This window comes from Protopterus annectens, chromosome 1.part1, assembly GCF_019279795.1.
Source record: "Protopterus annectens isolate FY-2018-M chromosome 1.part1, PAN1.0, whole genome shotgun sequence".
In the NCBI taxonomy this organism is placed as follows: domain Eukaryota; kingdom Metazoa; phylum Chordata; order Ceratodontiformes; family Protopteridae; genus Protopterus; species Protopterus annectens.
Window position 1 is genome coordinate 1,524,963,289 of NC_056726.1, and position 26,563 is coordinate 1,524,989,851.

At 43.9% G+C, this 26,563-nt stretch overlaps 1 protein-coding gene across 1 annotated transcript in view; it reads left to right on the forward strand.

Annotated features, from left to right (window-relative positions):
- PEF1 (penta-EF-hand domain containing 1) overlaps nucleotides 1–25,702 on the forward strand; it is a 172,137-nt gene extending 146,435 nt beyond the window's left edge. Inside the window, exon 5 of the mRNA XM_044082815.1 lies at nucleotides 24,811–25,702. Coding sequence (XP_043938750.1) covers nucleotides 24,811–25,103 — 293 coding nt within the window. The 3' untranslated portion in view covers nucleotides 25,104–25,702. The remainder of the gene's footprint in view (nucleotides 1–24,810) is intronic.
- Nucleotides 25,703–26,563: the final 861 nt, after the last annotated feature.

Below are 26,563 nucleotides of genomic sequence, written 5' to 3' on the forward strand. Positions count from 1 at the left end.
ACCTACTACTGGCATTGGGATACACAGTCAACATCCAAAAATCAAGACTGGTTCCATCCCAAAGGATAACCTTTCTGGGTGCGGATCTAGACACAACCACCCAAATGGCCTTTCTCACAGAAGAAAAACAAAAACAACTTCCGGATTACTTCATGAATCTGACAAAACAAGCTCAGCTTACTGCAAGGAAAATCCTGCAGGCCCTGGGTTACATGGCATCCTGCATAATTCTGATACCACAGGCCAGGCTGCATATGAGAAAATTACAATGGTATCTAAGGAGTGTATGGTCTCAACACAGTCACAGTTTGGAAACTTTGATACCAATCATTCCTTGCCTTCAAAAGGAATTCCTGTGGTGGGCTCAGGCCTGCCAGTCCAACAGAGGGTTGCCTTTCAACAAACCAAAAACAAAACAAACCATCACCACGGACGCTTCAGACCGAGGATGGGGAGCACACATGGAGGGCAAATGTATCCAAGGCCTATGGTCTCAAGGACAGCTACACATGCACATAAACCAAAAGGAGCTACACATGCACATAAACCAAAAGGAAATGCTGGCAGTGATGCATGCAATCGAGGCTTTCAAACCCTTCCTCCATCAAGGCCACCTGTTAATAAGGACAGACAACACCACGGTGATGTGGTACATAAACAAGCAGGGAGGCACACACTCATACCCTCTATGCAAGCTGGCTATGAATCTATGGGAACTATGCCTGAAACTCAATATCCAACTGCAGTCCCAGTTCGTGCCAGGAAAGGAAAATACACTGGCAGACAGCTTAAGCAGAACTACCATGGATGCACACGAATGGATGCTGCACCCAGACATCTTCCAACTCATAACAAAGGCATGGGGAACGCCGGAGATAGATCTGTTCGCCTCCCCCCTCAACCATCAACTGAAGACATTCTGCTCAAGGACATACCACCCACAAGCTTGGAGGGTGGACTCTCTCTCTTTCAGCTGGAAAGCTCTAAAAGTATATGCCTTCCCACTTCTCCCTTTAATGTACAAGGTTCTACTGAAGATCAGGGAGGAACAGCCAACAGTGATTCTGATAGCTCCAGACTGGCCAAGGCAACACTGGTATCCACTATTGAGGAGCATGTCACAGGCAAAACCATGGCCTCTCCCCCTATGGCCTCTTCTTCTCACGCAGAACAATTTCAAGATCATACATCCCAACTTAAAAACATTGCAGCTTAACTGCCTGGAAAATTCCTTAAATCCAAAACAAAATGTTTTATCACAGAGAGTGAAGGACATTATCATGGAAGCTCGCCGGCCTTCCACAAGGAAGACATGCTCAGCTAAATGGAAAAGATTTCTCATTTGGAACACATCAAAAGGCTTAGATGTGACAGTGGCAAGCATGACACATATTCTGGAGTACTTAGCAGAACTGTTTCACAATGGGCTTTCCTATTCTTTCATGTAAGATTCATGCCTCAGCAATTTCAGCAGAATACAATGTGGATCCACCTATCTTCTCACACCCTCTCCTCAAGCAATTTCTGAGAGGGATCAAAAATATTAAACCTCCAAGAAAACCCCCTTTACCTGCTTGGGATCTCAACTTTGTCTTGGAGAAACTAACACTTTCCCTTTGAACCAGCAGCATCAGCGGATCTACAGTTTCTGTCTTGGAAAACTGCATTCCTTCTGGCAATAACTTGTTACTCTAAGCAGCCCCCCACCACCACCACCACACACACATCTTCCACTTTCTCTTTTTCCCTTCTGTTAGCAAATAGTATCAATAACTGATCAATACTGTGTGTTTGTTTATTTAAACTATACCACAGTAGCCTACTGATACAAGGTTATCCTGGTTTTCCACCTGAGAAATTAAGACAAGACTTACAGTTTCAGAGCAGTCCTTGGTGAATTGTGATTGTTCTTAACACATACTTGTCTTGCTTTGGCTCATTAGCAGCAGTACAAAGAACTGCCTGCTCACACCCTTGTTCTCCCCTCCCCTTCCCTGTTTATTACCTTAAGACAATCCCAGAGTTAATAAATATTACCTGTGGCAGGCACCATTTGTAAAACTACAATCCACTCTGCTACAGGCCCCATGAAGGCTCAGTGTCTGTCCAGTAAGTGTTTTACAACTGTAAATGCCTATTTATGTTGAATTGTATTAGACATTTTACAACTATATATGTTTATGTTGAATTTCAAGCCTGTACTCCAATCTGCTTACTTACACTATCAGACTATTTACCCCACTCATAGGACCAAAAACTGGGACTGGGTTGACTAACGCTGAAATACTAGCTCTAAAAATTCTACTAAATAATCATAAGGGCATTAACCTAATTGTCACCTATATTCCCCCTGGGAACAATGTAGAAACACTAGAGGTCATTCTACATTGGATAGCCAACAACTACCCTCAAGAAACCATTGTCCTGGGCGATGTTAATATTGACTGGAACCAATGCACAGCACAGTCCAACCCCATCCCTGTTAACCTACATGGATTCTCTCGGATAATATCATCTACCACACGTACAGGTAACAATAACCAAAAAGAGAGTATACTAGACTGGATACTCACCAACAGTCATCCCCAGAACTATATGTCTGAAACTCTCCCTAATGATCTTAGTGATCACCTGCTCACATACATCATGAAAGAGAAAATTAATTGTACAAGCTTACCTATTTATAGGTCTATCAGATCCAAGAAAAACTTTGACCCAACTAAATTTCAACTTGAACTCAAATCATGTAACTGGACAAAACTAAAGTTCCTTCCCCTTGATGAGGCAGTGTCATCATTTAACAATTCATTCCTTACTATACTTGACTCGCATGCCCCTAAACGCTCAATAAGAATTAAAACTCAACTAGCACCCTGGCTAACAACAGACACCAAAACCAAAATAACAACTAGAGACAAAGCGTGGGATAAATGGCGCACTACCAAACTACCCCTAGATCGTATCAAATTCCAACAACTTAGAAATGAGACTAAAAAAGCCATCAGACTAGATAAGAAAAATTACTTCTACAATATGCAACATAAACATCAGAATAACCCTCAAAAGTACTGGGCAGGCATAAATAAACTTCTCCAACCAGGCAAATCCACTACTCCGACCCCAGGAACATTATCTGACAAGAGCCAAGAAGATATAGCCAATTAATTCAATACTTTCTTCACAGAAACCATCCAGTCATTAGCTAACCAACTTTCTCCTCCCCACACTTCTATAAACACTATACCCGACTCACCACTCTCTTTTAACTTCCAGCCAGTGTCCACATCCTTTATCAGATCCCTTTGAAAAAACTGAAGCCAACCACCCTTTCAGCCGATCTTCTGCGGCTGAATACCTGCAAATTGCTGCAGATGTAAGTAGCCTACCCTATCTCAATCCTAATTAACAGAACCATAACCGAGGCCTCAATCCCCTCAATTTGGAAAATATCCCATGTTATTCCACTCCACAAAGGAGGTTCATCCACAGAACTATCCAACTATAGACCTATAGCCATACTATCACCACTTGCCAAAATTATGGAAAAGTGCATGCACAACCAACTAATGCTCAATCTAACCCAAAATAAACTACTCACAGACTCTCAACATGGATTCAGACCCCATCATAGTACAACCACTGCCCTCCTCTCTTTTACTGAAAACATTAATCTTAACCGGAATAATAAAAAATATCCTCCGCTCTCTTCCTGGACCTATCGAAAGCCTTCGATATGGTAAACCATCAGTTACTTCTATATACTTTAAAAACCCTGTATCTAGATACTCCAGCCCTTGACTGGTTTCAAGCTTACCTCACTGGGAGACAACAAGCAGTAATGTGGCATAACAAGCTCTCCTGCCTACTACCAAATACCATAGGAGTTCCTCAAGGTTCCATATTAGGACCTCTCCTCTTTTCAGTCTTCATAAGCGACATCCAAACAGTCATCCCTGAAGCCACCTGCATTCAATATGCAGATGACTCGACTATAATATGTTCCAATGCCTCTCTTGCAAATCTACTAACTACCACCCAACATAGCTTCACCAAAGTCGAAAACTGGCTTGCCAACCATCTCCTGATCTTAAATCCAAACAAAACCAAGTTACTTCTCTTCTACCCAACCAATAGATCTCCGACTGAAAACTTCACTATAAAATCCAATAATGAGACCATCATCTCCCCAGACACCTATACAAAGCTATTAGGAGTAAACATTGACAATAAACTCAGATTTGATATACATATCAACCAAGCCATTAAGTCAGTCAACAAGAAACTTGGGACCCTATATAGAATTAAAGCCTTCCTTACCCCGAATGCCAGGGCAGCCACAGCCCGTTCACACCTTCTCTCTACCCTACTATATGCCTCTCCTGTCCTCACTCACCTTAACAAATCTGATCTGGCCAAGCTCTCATCCTGCTATAATCACATTGCCAGGTTCGTTACAGGCCTACCCTACAGAACACACCACTGTACTAACCTGAAAAAGCTTGGATGGATAGAATTCCCACACCATGTTCTTCATCTCACATTGCTGCAGTCCTTACTTATGGGTAGTCCGCTGTCCTCGGTCGGCCCGAATACCAAAGTATTAGGCTGACGTCGGTCATGGGCGCCTAGATCTGACATCAGAGCGTCAGGGTATAAAGGCGCATGACCGACGTCATTTCCTCAGTCTTTTTTGCCGCATGGTCCGATGCAGAAGCAGCGTTGCAAGTGCCGTTCGGCGTTCTGAAATTTTTCGTTTTCGGAGTTTCAGACCGATACCAAGTTGGGCTAAGTACCCGTTAGAATATTTTTGTTTTTCTTGCCTCAGTTACTTACGGATGTCAGAAAAGTGAATAATTGTATTTCTTGTGGGAAACAGATACCGCATAGGGATTACCACTGCTTTGTATTCCTTGTTTGGGACGGAACACGGCGTCGGTGTCGGTTTTGTGCTAGGTTTAATAAGCGCACTATAAAACGGAGGTTAGATTGCGCTAGGTTAGTCTTTGGCAAGAGGTGTAATTATAATATGCCATCGGATGTTCCGACGCCTGCTTCTACTAAGAAGCGCAAAGACAAATCTTTAAAGCCTAGGCAGGATGATTCGTCTGTTTCGGACACCGGACCTTTAGAAGCTACAGCTGAACAGGTGGATCCGGCTGAAGTTTCTGTTGAGTCCCAGGGGGAAACTTTGATTTTACAGGATGTGGCCTCTCAGGAGGCAGGTCAGGCTGAAGGGGCCTCAGGTTACTATTCTCCCTTCTATGCCTAAGGTGGTTAGGCCTTCTGCTACTGTTTCTAAGGCTCCTTCTAAGGGCAGGTCTGTCTTGCCTTCCTCTGGTGTCAGTTCTGGTTCTTCAGGGTCTGTGCCTAAAGGCACATGCTTAAAATGGCAGAGGATTTGATTACTTTAATTAGAGGTTCTATGCCCCCTCCTGATAAAAGGCCCAGGATGGAGCCAGAGTTGGAAAGTTTGGAGCAGGCCTCAGATGATTCAGAGTCTTCTGCTGAAGACATTCAAGATTTCCCTCCTTATTCTGATTCTGATGCAGAGGATTCCACTCCTTCTGCTTCTCCTCCAGAGGATTTTTCATTTTCAGAAACTCTGCATTCCATGAGGGAGCATTTTCAGTGGGAGGGACAGGATTACTCTGATTCACGGAAGAGACTTAGGGAGTTCTTGTTTTTACCACAGCATAGACCCTTAGCTATACCTCCGGTTTTGGATGTTGTTTCAGATGTTTTTTCGGAAGCTTCCCCTAATCCAGACTCTGTGCCTCCTGCCCCTGTTAAACCGGACAGGTATTACAGGGTGCCTGAGGCTCATAAATATCTGTATAAGAGTCCTAGGGCGGACCCAGAAACTATTAGTCAGGGGCCTAAGGGTGTTAGGGCTCTGTTGTTAAGAATCCGGTTCCTCTGGATAAGGAAGCTAGAGCTTTGGATAGATGGGGTAAGAAGGTGTATACCTCTTCTACTTTAGCAATAAGAGCTTTGAACTGCCAGTTTCATATGTTGAAGTATCAGAATTTCCTCCTTTCTCAGCTAAGGTCTAAAGTGGATGCTTTGGCAGAGGGCATAGAGTGTAAAGAATTGCAGGATTTAGTGCATGTTTCTGAACAGGTGGGTAAGCACTCTTTGCAATGTCGTTTTGATGCTTTACAGGCTTCTTCTAGGGTGGCTGCCACTGGTTCAGTTATTCGTAGGCACGCCTGGCTTAAGGATCAGAATTGGTCTGAGCATGTTAAGTCTAGAATTCTGGATGCCCCTTTACAGTCTGAAGTTTTGTTTGGTCCTCCTGTGGAGTCAGTCTTAAAGAAACTGGAAGACAAGGCTAAGTCTATGCAGACTGTTAAAGATTTTTTGCAGGTACAACCTCCAAAGTTTAGTAGAAATTGGCCTACTAAGGGGTGGACGTTCCCTTCTTCTGATTCTCAGTCTAGGGGTAGATCTAGGCGTGGTAGGGGCAGAGCTCAGAGTACTTTCAGGCCGAGACAATGGAGTTCGCCTGCTCAATCTGCTGGTGAGGGCAGGGGCCAGTCCTTTTGTAAACAGGCCCAATGACCTACATTTTCAGCTGCCAGATTCTTCTTGCTTGGCAGCTCCTTTGGGAGGAAAGTTGGCTCTTTTCAAGCAAAATTGGCATTTAGTCACCCAGGACAAATGGGTATTGGACATTATAAACCGAGGTTACAAGTTCTATTTCCATACCATGCCTCCTTTCAAAGGCATGCCAGACGTCCCTCCTCGGCAAAGGATAGAGGCTCGCAGACAAATTTCTTTACTTCTTCAAATAGGAGCTATACAGCCAGTTCCTCTGTCAGAAGTGGGCCTAGGATTTTATTCCCGCCTGTTTCTAGTTCCAAAGAAAGGGAACACGTGGAGACCAATTTTGGATTTATCTATCCTCAACACTTACCTGGACATTCCAAAGTTCAAGATGCTGACTTTACAACAACTTTTACCTCTGTTGGGAAAAGATCACTGGATGGTTACTCTGGATCTCAAAGAGGCTTACCTTCATGTTCCTATCAGGCCCAGTTGCAGGAGGTACCTGCGTTTTCGGGCTGGAAATTTACATTATCAGTTCTCTGCATTGCCCTTTGGCTTATCTACTGCGCCCAGAGTGTTCACAAAGGTTCTGGCTCCAGTGATAGCATTTTTCAGACTAAGAGGAATACAGATTTATCCTTATTTGGACGATTGCCTGATTACTGCACATGAAAAGGACGAACTTCTTCATCATCTACAGTATGTGATGATAGTGTTAAGATGCCTAGGGTATTCTGTGAACGAAACAAAGTCCAGTCTAGTACCCTCTCAGGACATGTGCTTTCTGGGTGTGAGACTGAATACAGCTTCCCAGATGGCCTTTTTGACCCCGGACAAACAAAGAAGCCTTTCTCTTTATTTCCATCAAATGTCTCTACGGTCCAGGCTGACTGCAAGGACAGTCCTTCAAGCCTTGGGGTTCATGGCATCTTGTATTCTGGTGCTTCCCAATGCCAAATTGCATATGAGGAAGCTTCAATGGTATCTCAAAAATGTATGGACACAGCACTGCCAAGATCTAGACACTGTCATTCAGATAATACCTTGCATTCGGAAGGAGTTTTTGTGGTGGGCTCAGGAATGTCACCTAAACAAGGGACTCTCTGTGACCCGGCCAGAGGCGAGTCAGATTCTAACGACAGATGCCTCGGACAAGGCTTGGGGAGCACACCTCAATGGAAAATGGGTGCAAAACACGTGGCCTGTCAAACTCCAACATTTGCATATCAACTTGAAGGAAATGTTAGCAGTCCAGTTTGCATTGATGGCTTTCAAAGATTTACTGCACCCAGGGCAGGTGTTGATTCAAACAGACAACACTACTGTCATGTGGTACATCAACAAGCAGGGGAACCCATTCTTACCCTCTTTGCAGGCAAGCGATGATTCTGTGGGAAACTGCTCTCAATCTACACCTCAATCTTCAGGCAAGGTTTCTACCAGGAGCACAGAACTCCTTAGCAGATGTATTGAGCAGACAAATAGTGGATCCTCACGAGTGGAAATTGGATCCTCATGTATTTCAACAGTTGACAGTGTTATGGGGAACTCCAGACATAGATCTGTTCGCTTCTCCACTAAATTACCAGTTGCCAAAGTTTTGCACAAAAATGTTTCATCACACAGCTTGGAAGGTGGACGCTCTATCATTCAGTTGGAACAATCTGCATGTATATGCCTTTCCACCTCTGCCTCTTCTTCCCAAGGTACTCTTGAAGGCCAGACAAGCCAACCATGATTTTGATAGCACCGGATTGGCCTCGACAACACTGGTACCCACTACTGAGGAGCTTAGTACGAGAACCTCCATGGCCTCTGCCTTTGATTCCGCACCTTTTGTCACAAGAGGACAGTCACTTCCTCAATGTCAAGATTCAGTCTCTACATCTAACAGCCTGGCATATTCTGTTTTAGACTCTGGAGGGTCTCAGCTTCCACAACAAGTTTTGAATGTTATTTTGGAGGCCAGGAGGCCTAGTACCAGGAAAGTTTACGCTGATAAATGGAGGAGATTTTTATTTGGAGCAAAGGAAAGGACTTTGATGTCTCCAAACCTGATTTAAGTGTTGCTCTTCAATATCTTACTGAGTTATTGGATAAGGGTTTGTCTTTCTCCTCAATAAAGGTCCATGCTGCAGCCATTTCTGCTCACTATGATTGTGACCCTCCTTTATTCTCTCATCCTTGGTTTAAGCAATTTCTTAGAGGGGCAAAGAATATAAGACCCCCACGTAGAGCTCCTACTCCTGCTTGGGATCTCAATTTTGTGTTGGAAAAACTTACTCTATAACCTTTTGAGCCTGCAGCTACTGCCGAGTTAAAGTATTTGTCATGGAAAACTGCTTTTTTGTTGGCCATTACCTCTGCAAGAAGGGTTTCTGAATTACAGGCCCTCATGGCAGTGGAGCCTTTCCTGATTTTTCATAAGGATAGGGTATCTTTGCGTACTAATCCTTCCTTTATGCCTAAGGTGGTTTCTAGTGTGGCCTTAAATCAAACTATTCATTTGCCTACTTTTATGCAAACCCCAAAATAAAGGGAGAAAATTTTGCATACTTTGGATATTCACAGGCAGTTGCGTTATTATTTGAGCAGAACCAAGGAGTTCAGACAGTCTCAGCAATTGTTTGTTTCTTTTGCTTTGGGTTCACAGGGTAAACCTGTTTCAAAACAAACTATTTCTAAATGGATTGGGTTTTGTATTTCTTTCTGTTATTCCCATCATGGTAAGGAGATTCCTGCTGGAATCAGGCCTCATTCCACTAGGGCTACTGCTACTTCTACGGCCTTTCTAAAGGGGCTAGCTACAAAGACATTTTGGAGGCAGCTACTTGGAGTTCAGTGCATACCTTTTCTAAACATTACCACCTTCCTCTTTATTCTAAGTCTAGGGCTGGATTTGCCACTGCAATTTTACAGGGCATTTTAGCGGCCCCTAATGCTTTATGATTTTTACCATCCTCCCTTTCCCGTTGCTTTGGGATTCTACCCATAAGTAAGGACTGCAGCAATGTGAGATGAAGAACATAGTACAGTTTTGTACCTACCATAAATGTAGATGTTCAAGATCCACATTGCTGCAGTCAATTTACCTCCCTCCTTCCCCACTGTAGTTAGACTTGGTGCTATGCTTTAGGTGATGGTTGTTGTTGGGCATGTTTTGGGAGGTATTCTGTTTTGGCTGTGGCCTTTCTGGTTTGGCCTTCTGACATCTGGGGCAAGAAAAGACTGAGGAAATGACGTCGGTCATGCGCCTTTATACCCTGACGCTCTGATGTCAGATCTAGGCGCCCATGACCGACGTCAGCCTAATACTTTGGTATTCGGGCCGACCGAGGACAGTGGACTACCCATAAGTAAGGACTGCAGCAATGTGGATCTTCGAACATCTACATTTATGGTAGGTACAAAACTGTACTTTCTTCACCAGTCCCAACTCATAGAGGCCTTCAAAATCCTTAAACAACCTGAGAATACCCCAGCACTAAAAAATTTAATGACTCCCTACTCCAATCTAAGCTGCCTTCGCTCAGCAAACACACTCCTTGTCCAAACAACTAAATCTCTCAACCTAGGTGGTGACGCGCTATTTGCCAACACCACTGGTAAAATATGGAACTCTCTCCCAATATTCGGAGTTTCAGACCGAATCCAAGTTGGCTAAGTACCCCGTTGGGGATTATTTTGGTTTTTTCTTGCCTCAGTGTTTTACCGGATGTCAGAAAAAGTGAATAACTGTATTTCGTGTGGGAAACAGATACCGCATAGGGATTATCATTCTTTGTGTATTCCTTGTTTGGGGCCTGAGCATGACGTTGTTGGGTGTCGCTTTTGTGCTAGGTTCAATAAACGCACTATTAAGCGAAGGTTGGATTGTGCTAGGCTGGTCTTTGGGAAGCGGTGCAATTATAATATGCCGTCGGATTCTCCGGCGCTCGCTTCTGTAAGAATCGCAAAGACAAAACAGTTAAACCCAGGCAAGATGAGTCGTCCGTTCCGGACGCCGGTTCTTTAGAGGCTTCTGTGGAACCGGTGGTTCCGACGGAGTCTTCTCTGGAGTCTCAGGGGGAGACTTTGATTTTGCAGGAGGTGGTCTCTCAGGAGGCAGGTCAGGCTGAAGGGGCTTCCCAAGTTACTGTACTCCCCTCCCTTCCTAGGGTGGTTAGGCCTTCTCCTTCTGTTTCCAAGGCTTCTCCCAGAGGCAGGCCAGTTTCAGCTTCTGTTGGTGTCACTCCTAGTTCAGCAGGGTCTGTGCCTAAGAAGCACATGCTTAAAATGGCAGAAGATTTAATTACTCTGATTAGAGGTTCTATGCCCCCTCCTGATAAGAGGCCTAGGGTGGAGCCAGAGTTGGGAAGTTTTGAGCAGGCTTCGGATATTTCAGAGTCTTCAGCTGAAGACTTGCAGGAGTATTCTCCTTATTCTGATTCTGATGCAGATGATTCCACTCCTTCTGCTTCTCCTCCAGAGGATTTTTCTTTTCAGAGACACTTCATTCTATGAGGGAACATTTTAAGTGGGAAGGTCAGGACTTCTCTGATTCTAGGAAAAGGCTTAGGAGTTTTGCTGTTACCCCAGCATAGGCCCTTGGCTATACCCCCTGTTCTGGATGTTGTGGAAGATGTGTTTGCAGAGGCTTCACTTAATCCTGATTCTCTGCCTCCTGCTCCTGTTAAACCGGATAGGTATTGCAGGGTGCCTGAGGCTCATAAATATCTTTATAAGAGTCCTAGGGCGGACCCAGAAACTATTAGTCAGGGACCTAAGGGTGTCAAGGCCTCTGTTGTAAAAAATCCGTTTCCTCTAGATAAAGAAGCCAGAGCTTTGGATAGATGGGGAAAGAAGGTCTATACATCTTCTACCTTAGCTATGAGGGCTTTGAATTGCCAGTTTCATATGTTGAAATATCAAAACTTTCTTCTTTCTCAACTGAAGTCTAAGGTGGATGCTCTGGCGGAAGGCATTGAGTGTAAAGAGTTGCAAGATTTGGTGCATGTCTCTGAACAAGTGGGTAAGCATTCATTACAGTGTGGTTTTGATGCTGTGCAGGCCTCGTCTAGGGTGGCTGCCACTGGCTCTGTTCTTCGCAGGCACGTCTGGTTAAAGGATCAGAATTTATCTGACCATGTTAAGACAAGGATTTTGGATGCTCCTTTGCAGTCTGATGTGTTGTTTGGTTCACCTGTGGAATCAGTCTTGAAGAAAATGGAAGACAAGGCTAAGTCTATGCAGGCTGTTAAGGATTTTTTGCAAGATCAGCCTCCGAAGTTTAGTAGGAATTGGCCTGCTTAAGGGGTGGACGTATCCTTCTTATGAAGACGTGGTAGGGGCAGAGCTCAGAGTTCTTTCAGGCCTAGAACAGGGAGTTCACCTGCACAATCTTCGGGTGAGGGCAGGGGCCAGTCCTTTCGTAAACAGGCCCAATGACCTACTTTTTCAGCTGCCAGATCCTTCTTGCCTGGCAGCACCTTTGGGAGGAAGGTTAGCACTCTTCAAGGAAAATTGGATGTTGATTACCCAAGACAAATGGGTATTGGATATCATACACCAGGGTTACAAGTTTTATTTCCATACCTTGCCTCCTTTCAAAGGCATGCCGGACGTTCCTCCTCAGCAAAGACTAGAGGCTCGCAAGCAAATTTCTTTACTACTTCAAATAGGGGCCATACAAACGGTTCCTCTGCCAGAAGTGGGCCTAGGATTTTATTCTCGCCTGTTTCTAGTACCAAAGAAAGGAAACACGTGGAGACCAATTTTGGATTTATCCATCCTCAACTCATATCTGGACATTCCCAAGTTCAAAATGTTAACGTTACAACAGCTTTTACCTCTGCTGGGCAAAGATCACTGGATGGTGACTCTGGATCTCAAAGAGGCTTACCTTCATGTTCCTATCAGGCCCAGTTGCAGGAAGTATCTGCGTTTGGCTGGGACTTCACATTATCAGTTCTCTGCGTTGCCCTTTGGCTTATCTACTGCGCCCAGAGTGTTCACGAAGGTTCTGGCTCCAGTGGTAGCTTTCTTCAGGCTAAGAGGAATACAGATCTATCCTTATTTGGACGATTGCCTGATACTGGCCCAAGAAAAGGACGAACTTCTTCATCATTTACAGTATGTGATGGCAGTGTTAAGATGCCTGGGGTATTCTGTGAACGAAATAAAGTCCAGTCTAGTACCCTCTCAGGACATGTGCTTTCTGGATGTGAGACTGAATACAGCATCCCAGATGGCCTTTTTGACCCCGGACAAACAAAAGAATCTTTCTCTTTACTTCCACCAGTTGTCTCATCAGTCCAGGCTGACTGCAAGGACAGTCCTTCAAGCCTTGGGGTTCATGGCATCTTGTATTCTGGTACTTCCCAATGCCAAACTGCATATGAGGAAGCTACAATGGTATCTCAAGAATGTATGGACACAGCACTGCCAAGATTTGGACACTGTCATTCAAATAATACCTTGCATTCAAAAGGAATTTTTGTGGTGGGCTCAGGAATGTCACCTAAACAAGGGACTCTCTGTGACCCGGCCAGAGGCGAGTCAGATTTTAACGACAGATGCCTCAGACAAAGCTTGGGGAGCTCATCTAAATGGAAAATGGATACAAAACACGTGGCCTGCCAGACTTCAACATCTACATATCAACTTGAAGGAGATGTTAGCAGTCCAATTTGCATTGATAGCTTTCAAGGATTTACTTCTTCCAGGACAGGTGTTGATTCAAACAGACAACACAACTGTCATGTGGTACATCAACAAGCAAGGGGGAACACATTCTTATCCTCTATGCAGACAAGCAATGATTTTGTGGGAGACTGCTCTCAGTTTACAGCTAAATCTTCAGGCAAGGTTTCTGCCAGGAGCACAGAACTCCTTAGCAGATGTGTTGAGCAGACAAATTATGGATCCCCACGAGTGGAAGTTGGATCCTCATGTATTCCAGAGGTTGACAGTGTTATGGGGAACTCCAGACATAGATCTGTTCGCTTCTCCACTAAATTACCAGCTGCCAAAGTTTTGCACAAAAGGTTTCATCCCTCAGCTTGGAAAGTGGATGCTCTCTCATTCAATTGGAGCAATCTTCACGTGTATGCCTTTCCACCTCTGCCTCTCCTCCCAAAGGTACTGCTGAAGGTCAGACAGGACAAGCCAAACATGATTTTAATAGCTCCAGATTGGCCTCGACAGCACTGGTACCCATTACTGAGAAGTCTGGTACAGGAGCCTCCATGGCCTTTGCCTTCGATTCCTCACCTGCTGTCTCAGGAGAACGGTCATTTACTCAATGTCAAACTTCATTCTCTACATCTGACAGCCTGGCATATTCTGGTTTAAACCCTGGAGGGTCTCAGCTTCCACAACAAGTTTTGAATGTTATTTTGGAGGCCAGAAGGCCTAGTACAAGGAAAGTTTACGCAGATAAATGGAGGAGATTTTTATTTTGGAGTACAGCAAAGGATTTTGATGTTTCTAAACCTAATTTAAATGTGGCACTTCAATACCTTACTGAGTTATTGGACAAAGGTTTGTCCTTCTCCTCTATAAAGGTTCATGCTGCAGCAATCTCTGCTCACTATGACTGTGACCCACCATTATTTTCTCAGCCTTTGTTTAAGCAATTCCTTAGAGGGGCAAAGAATATAAGACCCCACGTAGAGCTCCTACTCCTGCTTGGGATCTCAATTTTGTGTTGGAGAAACTCACTCTACAACCTTTTGAGCCTGCAGCATCGGCAGAGTTGAAATATTTATCTTGGAAGACTGCTTTTTTGTTGGCCATTACCTCTGCGAGAAGGGTTTCTGAATTACAGGCCCTTATGGCAGTTGAGCCTTTCTTAATTTTCCACAAGGATAGGGTGTCTTTGTACTAACCCTTCTTTTATGCCTAAAGTGGTTTCTAGTGTGGCTTTAAACCAAACTATTCATTTGCCTACTTTTTATGCAAACCCCCAAAATAAAGGGGAAAAGATTTTGCACACTTTGGATATACACAGACAGTTGCGATATTATTTGAGCAGAACTAAAGGGTTCAGGCAGTCTCAGCAGTTGTTTGTTTCTTTTGCTTTGGGTTCTCAGGGCAAACCTGTGTCAAAACAAACTATTTCTAAGTGGATTGGTTTTTGTATTGCTTTCTGTTATTCCCATCATGGTAAGGTGATTCCAGCTGGGATTAGGCCTCATTCCACTAGGGCTACTGCCACTTCTACAGCTTTTTTAAGGGGGGGTGGCTACTAAAGATATTTTGGAAGCAGCTACTTGGAGTTCAGTGCATACTTTCTCTAAGCATTACCACCTTCCACTTTACTCTAAATCTAGGGCTGGATTTGCAACTGCAATTTTACAAGGCATGTTGGCAGCTCCTAATGCTTTATAGTTTTGCCATCCTCCCTTACCTCTGCTTTGGGATTCTACCCATATGTAAGGACTGCAGCAATGTGAGATGAAGAACATAGTACAGTTTTGTACCTACCATAAATGTAGATGTTCGAAGATCCACATTGCTGCAGTCCAATTTACCCTCCCTCCTTCCCCTCTGTTGTTGAAGGTGGTGGTGTGGTTTGTGTTGTACATAGTGCACGGGTGGTTGGTTGGGTTTTGCTGGTTTTTGGCTTTGGCCTGTTTTGTTAGGGCCTTCTGACATCTGGGGCAAGAAAAGACTGAGGAAATGACGTCGGTCATGCGCTTTTGTACCCTGACGTCCTGATGTCAGTTTTAAGCGCCGTGACCGACGTCAGCCTAATACTTTGGTATTCGGGCCGACCGAGGACAGCGGACTACCCCCATATGTAAGGACTGCAGCAATGTGGATCTTCGAACATCTACATTTATGGTAGGTACAAAACTGTACTTTTCTTATCTTCCATCAGGACAGAGTTACACTAAGAACTAATCCTACTTTTATGCCAAAGGTGGTATCTAGGGTATCCTTGAACCAAGCTATTCACTTGCCTATGTTCTTCCCAAATCCACAGAATAGAGGGGAAAAACTTCTGCACACCCTGGATATACACAGACAACTACGCTACTACTTGGACAGAACTAAAAGTAGCAGAAAAACTGACCAACTATTTGTAGCATATGCTGCTGGGGTGCAAGGAAAAGCAATTTCCAAACAGACAATTTCAAAATGGATAGGAAATTGCATTCGATTTTGTTACTCCTTTCATGGAAAGTCAGTTCCTGCAAACATCAGGCCTCATTCCACAAGGGCCACGGCCACCACTACAGCCTTCCTACGAGGGGTGGCTACCAAGGACATTTTAGAAGCTGCTGCTTGGAGCTCCGTGCATACATTTGCCAAACATTACAATCTACCTTTATACTCCAGATCCAGAGCAGGGTTTGCAACTGCAGTCCTGCAGGGGATCTTAACTACACCATCCTTTTCTTAGTACCTCCTCCCCCAGATTGGCTATGGTATTCTACCCATATGTTATGACTGCAGATGCATCCTTGAAAGACATAGTACAGTTTTGTACCTACCATAAATGTAGATGTCCGATAGGTATGCATCTGCAGTCAGGTTTACCCTCCCTCCTACCCCTCTGTGGTATTCCTAGGGTGTTTACCCCTCTTTTAGCTAGCTGGGGGAATCTATTATGGTGTATTTGTTTGTATATACTTGTGTATATATATATATATATATATATATATATATCTATATATCTATATATACTTTTGCAAATGTTTGGAATTCTATTGCATTTATCCAAATTTAGCCTTCCTAGAGGGCACCTGGCATCTGGGGCAAGAAAAACTGAGGAAAATGGCGTGGGCTGATGCTTTTATACCCCAGACACTCTGACGTCGGGGAAAGTGCGACATCAGCCGAGGCCAGACCCAGACTTTGGAATCCGGCCGACCGAAGGGCTGCCTGAGGCAGGACAACCCATATGTTATGACTGCAGATGCATACCTATCGGACATCTACATTTATGGTAGGTACAAAACTGTACTTTATCTGTCTCCAGTTATGTGGCCACTCTGTCCCTTCTTCCTCTCTAACAACCTCTTACCATTCACCACTCTACTGTCAAGCCCCTTCCTCTACTGTCCCCCATACTCCTAATACTGATGCTGTCTCTTACTCACAGTTAATCTCACCATCTCTCTTCCCTATTTCACAATCTGACCCCTTCGAAGTTCCTGCTTGTTCTAACTCATCTCTCTTCTCGTCAGAAACCTCGATTTCCTACTACCCTGAATGTACTCCCTTCTCACTTTCTTCGACACTCTTCTTTTGGATGGAGGCATCTACCCTAACCCAGGGCCTCCCACATCTTCCTTGTGCAATATCACTACTCATACCCCTCCCTCCCATATCCCTTCCTACCAGTAATTCCCCTTCCAAATTTCTAAGAAATCTTCTCTAACTTTATTTACAATACTCTAAATATTAACAGGCCTGCACTCCTGGATATCTAACACATCTCACATTCTTGCCCTGTCAGCAACTTGGCTGAAACCTCACATCCTTCAGAAGTCTTACCCCCAGGTTAACATCTTTCACTCAGATATAATCAATAAACGGGAGGGGGTTGCTATCCTCTACTCTGAGCTACTTAACCTGCCCCCTCTCTCCATCTCTGTTCCCTGCTTCTCACCTGCTGAAATACCCATCTTAAATTGTCACCTCAACCCTCACAAAAGAAATTTGCCATAATCTCTCTATACATTCCCCATGGTGATAATATTCCCATCCTAGAGAACATCCTGTCCTAGATTACCCACCATATCCTTTATGAAACTATTCCCATCCTAGAGAACATCCTGTCCTGGATTACCCACCATATCCCTTATGAAACTATCATACTTGGAGATACTAATATAGACTAGACTAAACTGTCCCCCTCATCCCCTACCCATAGTCTTAACCTTCATGGTTTTCACTAACACATCTCCATCCCTACTAGAATAAAAAAAAAAACTCCTCATCCGGACCCATCCTTGACTGGATCCTTACTTCAGTTCCTCACTTCTGTCATAATCCAGGTATACTTCCCAACTCATTGAGTGACGCTTCAACCTTCATACAGAGATTCACCCAACACTCAACTAAAGACCCTACTTACAGGATATGCTGAAATCTTACCCACTTTGACCCAGACACTTTTAACTCCAAACTTTCTGGAATTAATTGGTCCTTCCTCTCTCACCTCCCTCTCAATAAGGTAGTAAATTCCTTCAGTAAGATTTTCCTTGACGCACTTGATTCTGTTGCTCCATCCAGAAAAAACAGAATCAGTCCAGCTACACCCCCTGGCTAACAAAACAAACCCGCTCAATCATGCACAAAAGAGATTTTTCCTGGAAAGCCTGGGTTAAAAACAAGTCTCCTCTCTTACTGCAGACAGACAGAGAGCTCAGAAACCTGGCTAAAAAAACTTGTCAGCAAAGACAAGAGAACTTTTTTCCTCTAAACAAAGTAGCCCACACACAAATCCACAAATTCTGGACCACCATCAACAACCTACTCCACTCAGGTAACCCCACTACTCCCATCCCCTTTCCTAACAACACTGCTTCTGAAATTGCCTCCCTCCTTAACAGCGATTTCATAGAAAGTATTCAAAACCTCACACTTAATACACAAAACAGTACGTCTCACTCAACACCTCCACTACCCCATAACAAAGCTCTCTCCAATGCTTTTTCTTTCCAACCAGTCCCACTTACTACAATTAAATCTCTCCTTAACATACTTAAACCCTCATCTCCCTCGGCAGACCAGCTACCCCCTCATTTCCTAAAAATAGCTGCTCAATCCATCGCCTACCCTGTCTCTAGTCTTATTAACCTTTCCATCTCAGAAGCCCTGGTCCCTGACATTTGGAAATCCTTCTATACTATCCCTATTCACAAAGCCGGCAACTTTACAGAATCCTCCAACTTTAGACCAATTGCTATCTTGGAAAAGTGCATCCATGTTCAGCTACTCAAACACCTTCTCGATAACAGTCCCCTCACTCCCACCCACCACGGCTTTAGGCCCCACCATAGCACTTCTACTGCATTACTGTCATTTACCCAAATAGCTGAAGCCCGTGACAATAACCTCCTCGTCTCCAGTCTTTTCCTTGATCTTTCAAAGGCTTTTGATACTGCCTCTCATTCTAAACTTCTAACTAAACTCTCAGACCTACATCTCTCTACCTCCTCCATCAACTGGTTCTCTAGCTATCTCTCCATCAGGCAGCAATCTGTCCACTGGCAAACTGTCCTCTCTCCATTCCTCCCTCCCTGTTAATACTGAAGTTCTCTAAGGATCAATTCTGGGCCCCATCCTGTGTAATATATTCACTAACAAACTTCACTCTGCTACTAACCTCTCTACACTTCTACAGTACGTTGACGAGTCCACCGTCATTACCTCTGCCCACAACATCCCTAATCTACTAGCCCTCACTCAACAAACCTTATCCTCTGTTGAAACCTGGCTCTCTGATAACCAACTCATATTAAATCCAAAAAAAAACCAAACTCCACTCCTCTTCCACCCCAAAACACTTGCTCAGCACAAAGCCTCTTTCTCTATATCCTCTCTCAACAACACCATTATTAAACCTGAAGCCCGTACTAAACTACTTGGAGTTATCATTGACGAATTAAAATTTGATATTCATATTCAACAAAGTATAAAAAAGACCCACCAGAAACTTAGACTTCTGTTTCATAATCAAATTTCTGTCACCCTCCTCCAAACTGTCCCTCGTTCAGGCCCTGCTCCTACCCTGTCTTCTTTATGCTGCCCCTGTCCTTACTCATGTTCAAACATCTCTTTTCACTAAACTAGAGCAAACTTGTAACAAAATTGCACCATTGTCTTGCCTCAAGTCACTCCAATGGCCAGAATTCTCCAAACAGCTACTTATACCCCAGCTACATATTGCACACTCTGTCCTATATGAACCCTCATCTTGTCCCTCCATCTCCAATTTAGTCTCCTTCTGTAACCCCCCTCGTTACACCGTACTGCCAGTAAATACCTCCTTCAGTTATACAAACCCAACAAAAACATTGGTAAGACCCTTTGCAAATACTCTGTAGCCCATGTTTGGAACTCCCTCCCTCTCAACATCAGAAGCATTCAGCATAAATACCTGTTTAAGAAAGAACTAAAACTTTTTCTCCTGAAGACTTGGTCATGCCGTTGCTAACCCCCAACTTGAACTAGTCTCCTCTCTTCTCATCTTACCTGCTTTTCCTTTTTAACTCTTGTTCCTCCTTGTACTACCTTGTGCTTGCTCTAGCAAACTCTAGTCACGCTGTACTCCTAACAAACTGTATTCACACTGTACTCCTAACAAACTGTATTCACACTGTACTCCTAACAAACTGTATTCACACTGTACTCCTAACAAACTCTAGTCACGCTGTACTCCTAACAAACTGTATTCACGCTGTACTCCTAACAAACTGTATTCACACTGTACTCCTAACAAACTGTATTCACACTGTACTCCTAACAAACTGTATTCACGCTGTACTCCTAACAAACTGTATTCACGCTGTACTCCTAACAAACTGTATTCACACTGTACTCCTAACAAACTGTATTCACGCTGTACTCCTAACAAACTGTATTCACACTGTACTCCTAACAAACTGTATTCACGCTGTACTCCTAACAAACTGTATTCACGCTGTACTCCTAACAAACTGTATTCACGCTGTACTCCTAACAAACTGTATTCACACTGTACTCCTAACAAACTGTGTTTGTACTGTACTCCTTAGTGTAATATTCTCTAAACCTTTCAATTATTTGGTCTGTGCTATATACTGTTGTTCTCAAATTTTGGAAATTGTACTTAACTGTTATTTTTTACCTATGCATTGTACTGCTGTGCACAAATTTTTGACTAGTACTATATTTCTGTTACCCTACTTTAATATTTTGTAAATAGCGTAATTACTTGTATTATTTCTGGAGCTTTTCTCCACTGAAAATGGGCTCCTGGCTCAGTTGGACTAATCCGGTTAACAAATGTCAGTCAATCAATAAATAAATAATCGGACATGGTGTGGCCAAACAATTCTGTGTTGAGACTGGGTCTAATCTTATCTGCACCACTCCTGATGAAACTGGGGTTGGTCTGATCTGGGCAGGGCTCTCTGTGATAGAGCTGGTACTGATCTGATCGTATGTGTCTGCAGTGCGGCATTTGTGGTACTAATACTGATTTTATAGAGCTCTTTTTTGGTACAGGAGCTGGTTCGGGTAGAGCTTCTCAGGTGGTATGGGAGATGATGTGGACAGTATCCTTGATGAGACTAGAGTTATGTGGGGCGGAACAGCTGTCATTGGAGTGGGGCTGGCGTGGGCATGGCTTACTGTTAACAGTATTGAGGCTGGTGTAGGCATGTCTTTTGTTGGTGTGACTAGTACTGGTATGGGCAGGGTCTCCTTTAGGGTACTGGAAACCGGTGTTGGCAGGCCTTTCTCTAATCTTGGTCTACTGTGGTGGGACTGAGATTGATGTGAACAAAGCAATCTATGTTGGAACTGTCTGACCTTTGTCTTATTTGATGGGAGCTGAGGCTGGTATGGACAAGGCCTCCTGTAATAAAACTGTAGCGGATATGTGTAGATGCACAGGGCCTCTAGTGCTTGTATTAGGACTGGTATGGTCAGAACTGATAGTGGCATGGGGATAATCCTGTGCTGGATAAACCATTGATTGAAACGGATTTAATCTTGTGACCTGATGAATAATGTACCTGTAAAGGAATTGAAGATTTTTCCCTGGCTGTACGGTATCCTGATGATGATGATACTGTGGGTACGAGCCTGGCTGTACGGTATCCTGATGATGATACTGTGGGTACGAGCCTGGCTGTACAGTATCCTGATGATGATGATACTGTGGGTACTAGCCTGGCTGTACGGTATCCTGATGATGATACTGTGGGTACTAGCCTGGCTGTGCTGGTATCCTGATGATGATGATACTGTGGGTACTAGCCTGGCTGTACGGTATCCTGATGATGATGATACTGTGGGTACTAGCCTGGCTGTGCTGGTATCCTGATGATGATGATACTGTGGGTACTAGCCTGGCTGTACGGTATCCTGATGATGATGATACTGTGGGTACTAGCCTGGCTGTGCTGGTATCCTGATGATGATGATACTGTGGGTACTAGCCTGGCTGTACGGTATCCTGATGATGATGATACTGTGGGTACTAGCCTGGCTGTATGGTATCCTGATGATGATACTGTGGGTACGAGCCTGGCTGTGCTGGTATCCTGATGATGATGATACTGTGGGTACTAGCCTGGCTGTGCTGGTATCCTGATGATGATGATGATACTGTGGGTACTAGCCTGGCTGTACGGTATCCTGATGATGATGATGATGATACTGTGGGTACTAGCCTGGCTGTACGGTATCCTAATGATGATGATACTGAGGGTACTAGCCTGGCTGTACGGTACCCTGATGATGATGATACTGTGGGTACTAGCCTGGCTGTATGGTATTCTGATGATGATGATACTGTGGGTACTAGCCTGGCTGTACGGTATCCTGATGATGATACTGTGGGTACTAGCCTGGCTGTACGGTATCCTGATGATGATGATACTGTGGGTACTAGCCTGGCTGTAAGGTATCCTGACGATGATGATACTGTGGGTACTAGCCTGGCTGTGCTGGTATCCTGATGATGATGATGATGATACTGTGGGTACTAGCCTGGCTGTACGGTATCCTGATGATGATGATGATGATACTGTGGGTACTAGCCTGGCTGTACGGTATCCTAATGATGATGATACTGAGGGTACTAGCCTGGCTGTACGGTACCCTGATGATGATGATACTGTGGGTACTAGCCTGGCTGTACGGTATCCTGATGATGATGATGATGATACTGTGGGTACTAGCCTGGCTGTACGGTATCCTGATGATGATACTGTGGGTACTAGCCTGGCTGTACGGTATCCTGATGATGATGATAATCTGGGTACTAGCCTGGCTGTACGGTATCCTGATGATGATGATACTGTGGGTACGAGCCTGGCTGTGCTGGTATCCTGATGATGATGATACTGTGGGTACAAGCCTGGCTGTATGGTATCCTGATGGTGATGATACTGTGGGTACATGCCTGGCTGTACAGTATCCTGATGATGATAATACTGTGGGTATGAGCCTGGCTGTACATTATCCTGATGATGATGATATTGTGGGTACTAGCCTGGCTGTGCGGTATCCTGATGATGATGATACTGTGGGTACTAGCCTGGCTGTGCGGTATCCTGATGATGATGATACTGTGAGCAACCCCAGGATGCACCATATTTGTGATCATCCAAGATTTGTTATGGAAGATTTTAATGAATTTTCCACATGGATTTTTTCTACATCATCATCATCTTTCAGATTTTCCCGTTGGGGGTCGCCACAGCGAATCATCTCTCTCCATTTCTTGCTATCCTCTGCATCTTGCTTTGTCACATCAACCGCCTGCATGTCTCACCACGTCCATAAACCTTATCTTAGGCCTTCCTCTTTTCCTCTTACCTGGCAGCTCCATCCTTAGCATCTTTTTCCCAATATACCCATCATCCCTCCTCAGCACATGTCCAAACCAACGCAATCTCGTCTCTCTTGCTTTGTCTCCAAACTGTCCAACATGAGCTGACCCTCTACTATACTGATTTCTAATCTTATCCATCCTAGTCACACCGAGTGCAAATCTTAGCATCTTTAACTCTGCCACATCCAGCTCTGACCCCTGCCTTTTTGTCAATGCCACTGTCTCCAACTCATATAACATAGCTGGTCTCACTACTGTCTTGTAGACCTTCCCTTTCACTCTTACTGGTACCCGTCTGTCACAAATCACTCCTGACACTCTTCTCCACCCATTCCACCCTGCCTGTACTCTCTTTTTCACCTGTCTTCCACATTCACCATTACTCTGAACTGCTGATCCCAAGTACTTAAACTCGTCCACCTTTACCAACTCTACTCCCTGCATCATCACCATTCCTCTACCCCCCCATCTCATTTACACACATATATTCTGTCTTAGCCCTGCTGACCTTCATTCCTCTGCTCTCTAGAGCATATCTCCACCTCTCCAGAGTCTCCTCAACCTGATTCCTACTCTCACTACAGATCACAATGTAATCTGCAAACATCATTGTCCACGGGGCCCTCCTGTCTGATCTCATCTGTCAACCTGTCCATCACCACTGCAAATAAGGAAGGACTCAGAGCTGATCCTTGATGTAATCCCACCTCCACCTTAAATGGATCTGTCACTCCCAATGCAGTCCTCACCACTGTCACACTACCCTCGTATATATCCTGTACCACTCTTACATACTTCTCTGCCACTCCTGACTTCCTCATACAATACCACAACTCTTCTCTAGGCACCCTGTCATATGCTTTCTCCAAGTCTACAAAGACACAATGCAACTCCTTCTGACCTTCTCTGTATTTCTCCAATAACACACTAGGAGCAAACATCGCATATGTAGTACTCTTTCCTGACATGAAACCATACTGCTGATCACTAATCTACATAAGGTTAACAAAATCAAATTTAAGTGGAATTGTTTCTCTCCTTTATTGTGATGCGAAGTTCATACCCTTTGCAAAGTTATTGACCGCCTCCAGTGACATGGGTAGAAAAATGAAATGTTTCTCATTTTGTCCAAGCTCCTAATGGTATTCCAGTTTATTACAAATGCATGTCCAGTTTCTTCCCACACCCGAGACATGGTATAGGGGAGTTGGTATTGCTGTGCATTTCCCGTATATACAAGTGGTGTGCATGTATGTGCGTGCATGTCTGTCCTGTGATGAGTTGGTACCCTGTTCAGGATAAGTTCCTCTACCTTAATCCTAGTAAGTACTACGTTATCTTCCTCATGACCCTGTAATGGATTAAACAGATAATTTGGTATTAAGTAAATTAATGAATTTTCTTTGAACTGGTTGCTTTTACCTGTGCTAGTAAAAAGATACTTCAGTTCTGAGACCACATCTGTAGCCATTCTTTAAACCTTTTGACCTTTTTGACAGCTGCACTGCACTAAAGTTGGTGTACTTTATTGTAAGCGCTAGTCATTGATGAGTGATGACATCATTTCTATGCTGCTGTTGCTGGTGGATTGTTGTAGCATGAGCTCAGGAGCAGCTTGTTTTGAAAAACCCTGAACTTGTGCATATTGTTTTTGAGGCAACTTGCAGAAGGTGAGTCATATGATGACAGAGTCTTATTTCTTTTTGTCTTTTTTTCAGCTTTGTCTCAAATGGGATATAACCTGAGCCCACAGGTAGCACAGATGCTAGTTTCCCAGAATGCTTCAAGATCTGCATATCCCACCATTCAGTTGGACCGATTCATCCATATCTGCACTCAGCTCCAAAACATGACTGAAGCCTTCCGAGAAAAAGACACCAGCATGAGTGGCAACATCCGAATCAGTTATGATGACTTTCTGTTACCACGATATCACGACTGCTGTAATGGCACCTCCCTGTATAGCTGTAGGGGCTTGCCATTCACTTCCTTATTACATATGGTGTGCTAATTCTGAAGACAATGGAGAAAGCAGAAGATGTGTGCACATCAAGTTTCACTTTAGAGCAGGGTATGACGTCTTGCTGCATCCTGAAAGACTTGCACAGCTGCATCTCCCCATTCCATGAAGGTACCGCTCAGAGATGTCTGTTACAGACAGAAAACTGTGATTTGTGCTCCATGTCACTTTTTTGTCCCATATTATACAATGGTATAACCACTAGCTACTTTGTATAGCTTGCTAACTGAACATTCCCAAGCATTTATATGTAGGCTAATTAGTTAAGAGTTCTTTTAACGTTTAATTTACTGTTCACCTCACTCTAGGTAACTGTAGTCGCCTTTCTCAGGTCTCTCTTTTGTGTGTGATTTTTATCAGTCCTGGATTGGCACACATGAATAAGGATGTTTCATTTCCTGTGTTGTCATTTCTTTTTTGGGGTCTTCTGGATGTAGATATCAGTGACACAGTCCTGTGAGTGTTCATCTGCTTGTGAGTAAAAAGTAATGTCTTTCAGCTCTTCCCGGTTAGGGATCGCCACAGCGGAACACCGGTCCGCTTATGATTGGCAGTAGAGTTTTACGGTGCCAAGGTGCCAGCCCAATGCCCAACCTTCAACGAAGGCACACCCATTCACGCACGCACCTACTTGCATGTCTTTAAATGTCCCTCAACCACAGGGAGAACATGCAGACTCCATGCAGAAGGTGCTCCAGCCGAGAATCGAACTGGAGAACCTCTTGCTGTGAGGCGACGATGCTAACCACTGCACCACATCGGCCTTATAGTTCATCTGCTTGTGACTAAGGTTTGCATTCAAGCTTGCTTCTCTTGGATGCAGCTTGGTTTCCGAGCTTTGTGCTGAGGTACGCTTCATGTTCTTGGTTTCCTGCCATGAACAGATGAATATGCTTCATCATGTTCTTATGATAAGTGGTATGGCTGTTGACTGGCTGTGCAGTTCTATATAATAGGTGCAGCTTTGCAGGTCTTTTTGTGAAATTAAAAAGCCAAACTTTATAGTTCTAGACTCTGTCAGCTGTTTGAGCAGATGAACTTTTTAACCATTGAATTGTAAGTGAAGCAGTTAAGCAAAATAACATGATAGAGACTGACTTTTATATCGCAATCCCTGCCTTTCACAATGGATTGAAATTTATTTTTTTATTTGGGTGAAGGATGATTTTGCCAAATGTACTGTAAGTAAAGCCAGAAATTGTAACACTACACAGTTGAATGCCAGATGCTTTTTATGGCAATATTTGTGAACTGTTTAATTCACAATATTACATAAAATATTTAATGCCTGCTTTCATATCAAATATAAGTTGTTTCATTTGTGTAACTTTTTTGGACTGTGTGTCTGTCTCAGAACGTTTCCAGCAGAGTTTGAGCATTTTCTTCTTGAGTCCTGAAGTGTAATTGACCAAGTTGCTGTTGCTTTTCCAGCTGAAATAACTATAGAACAT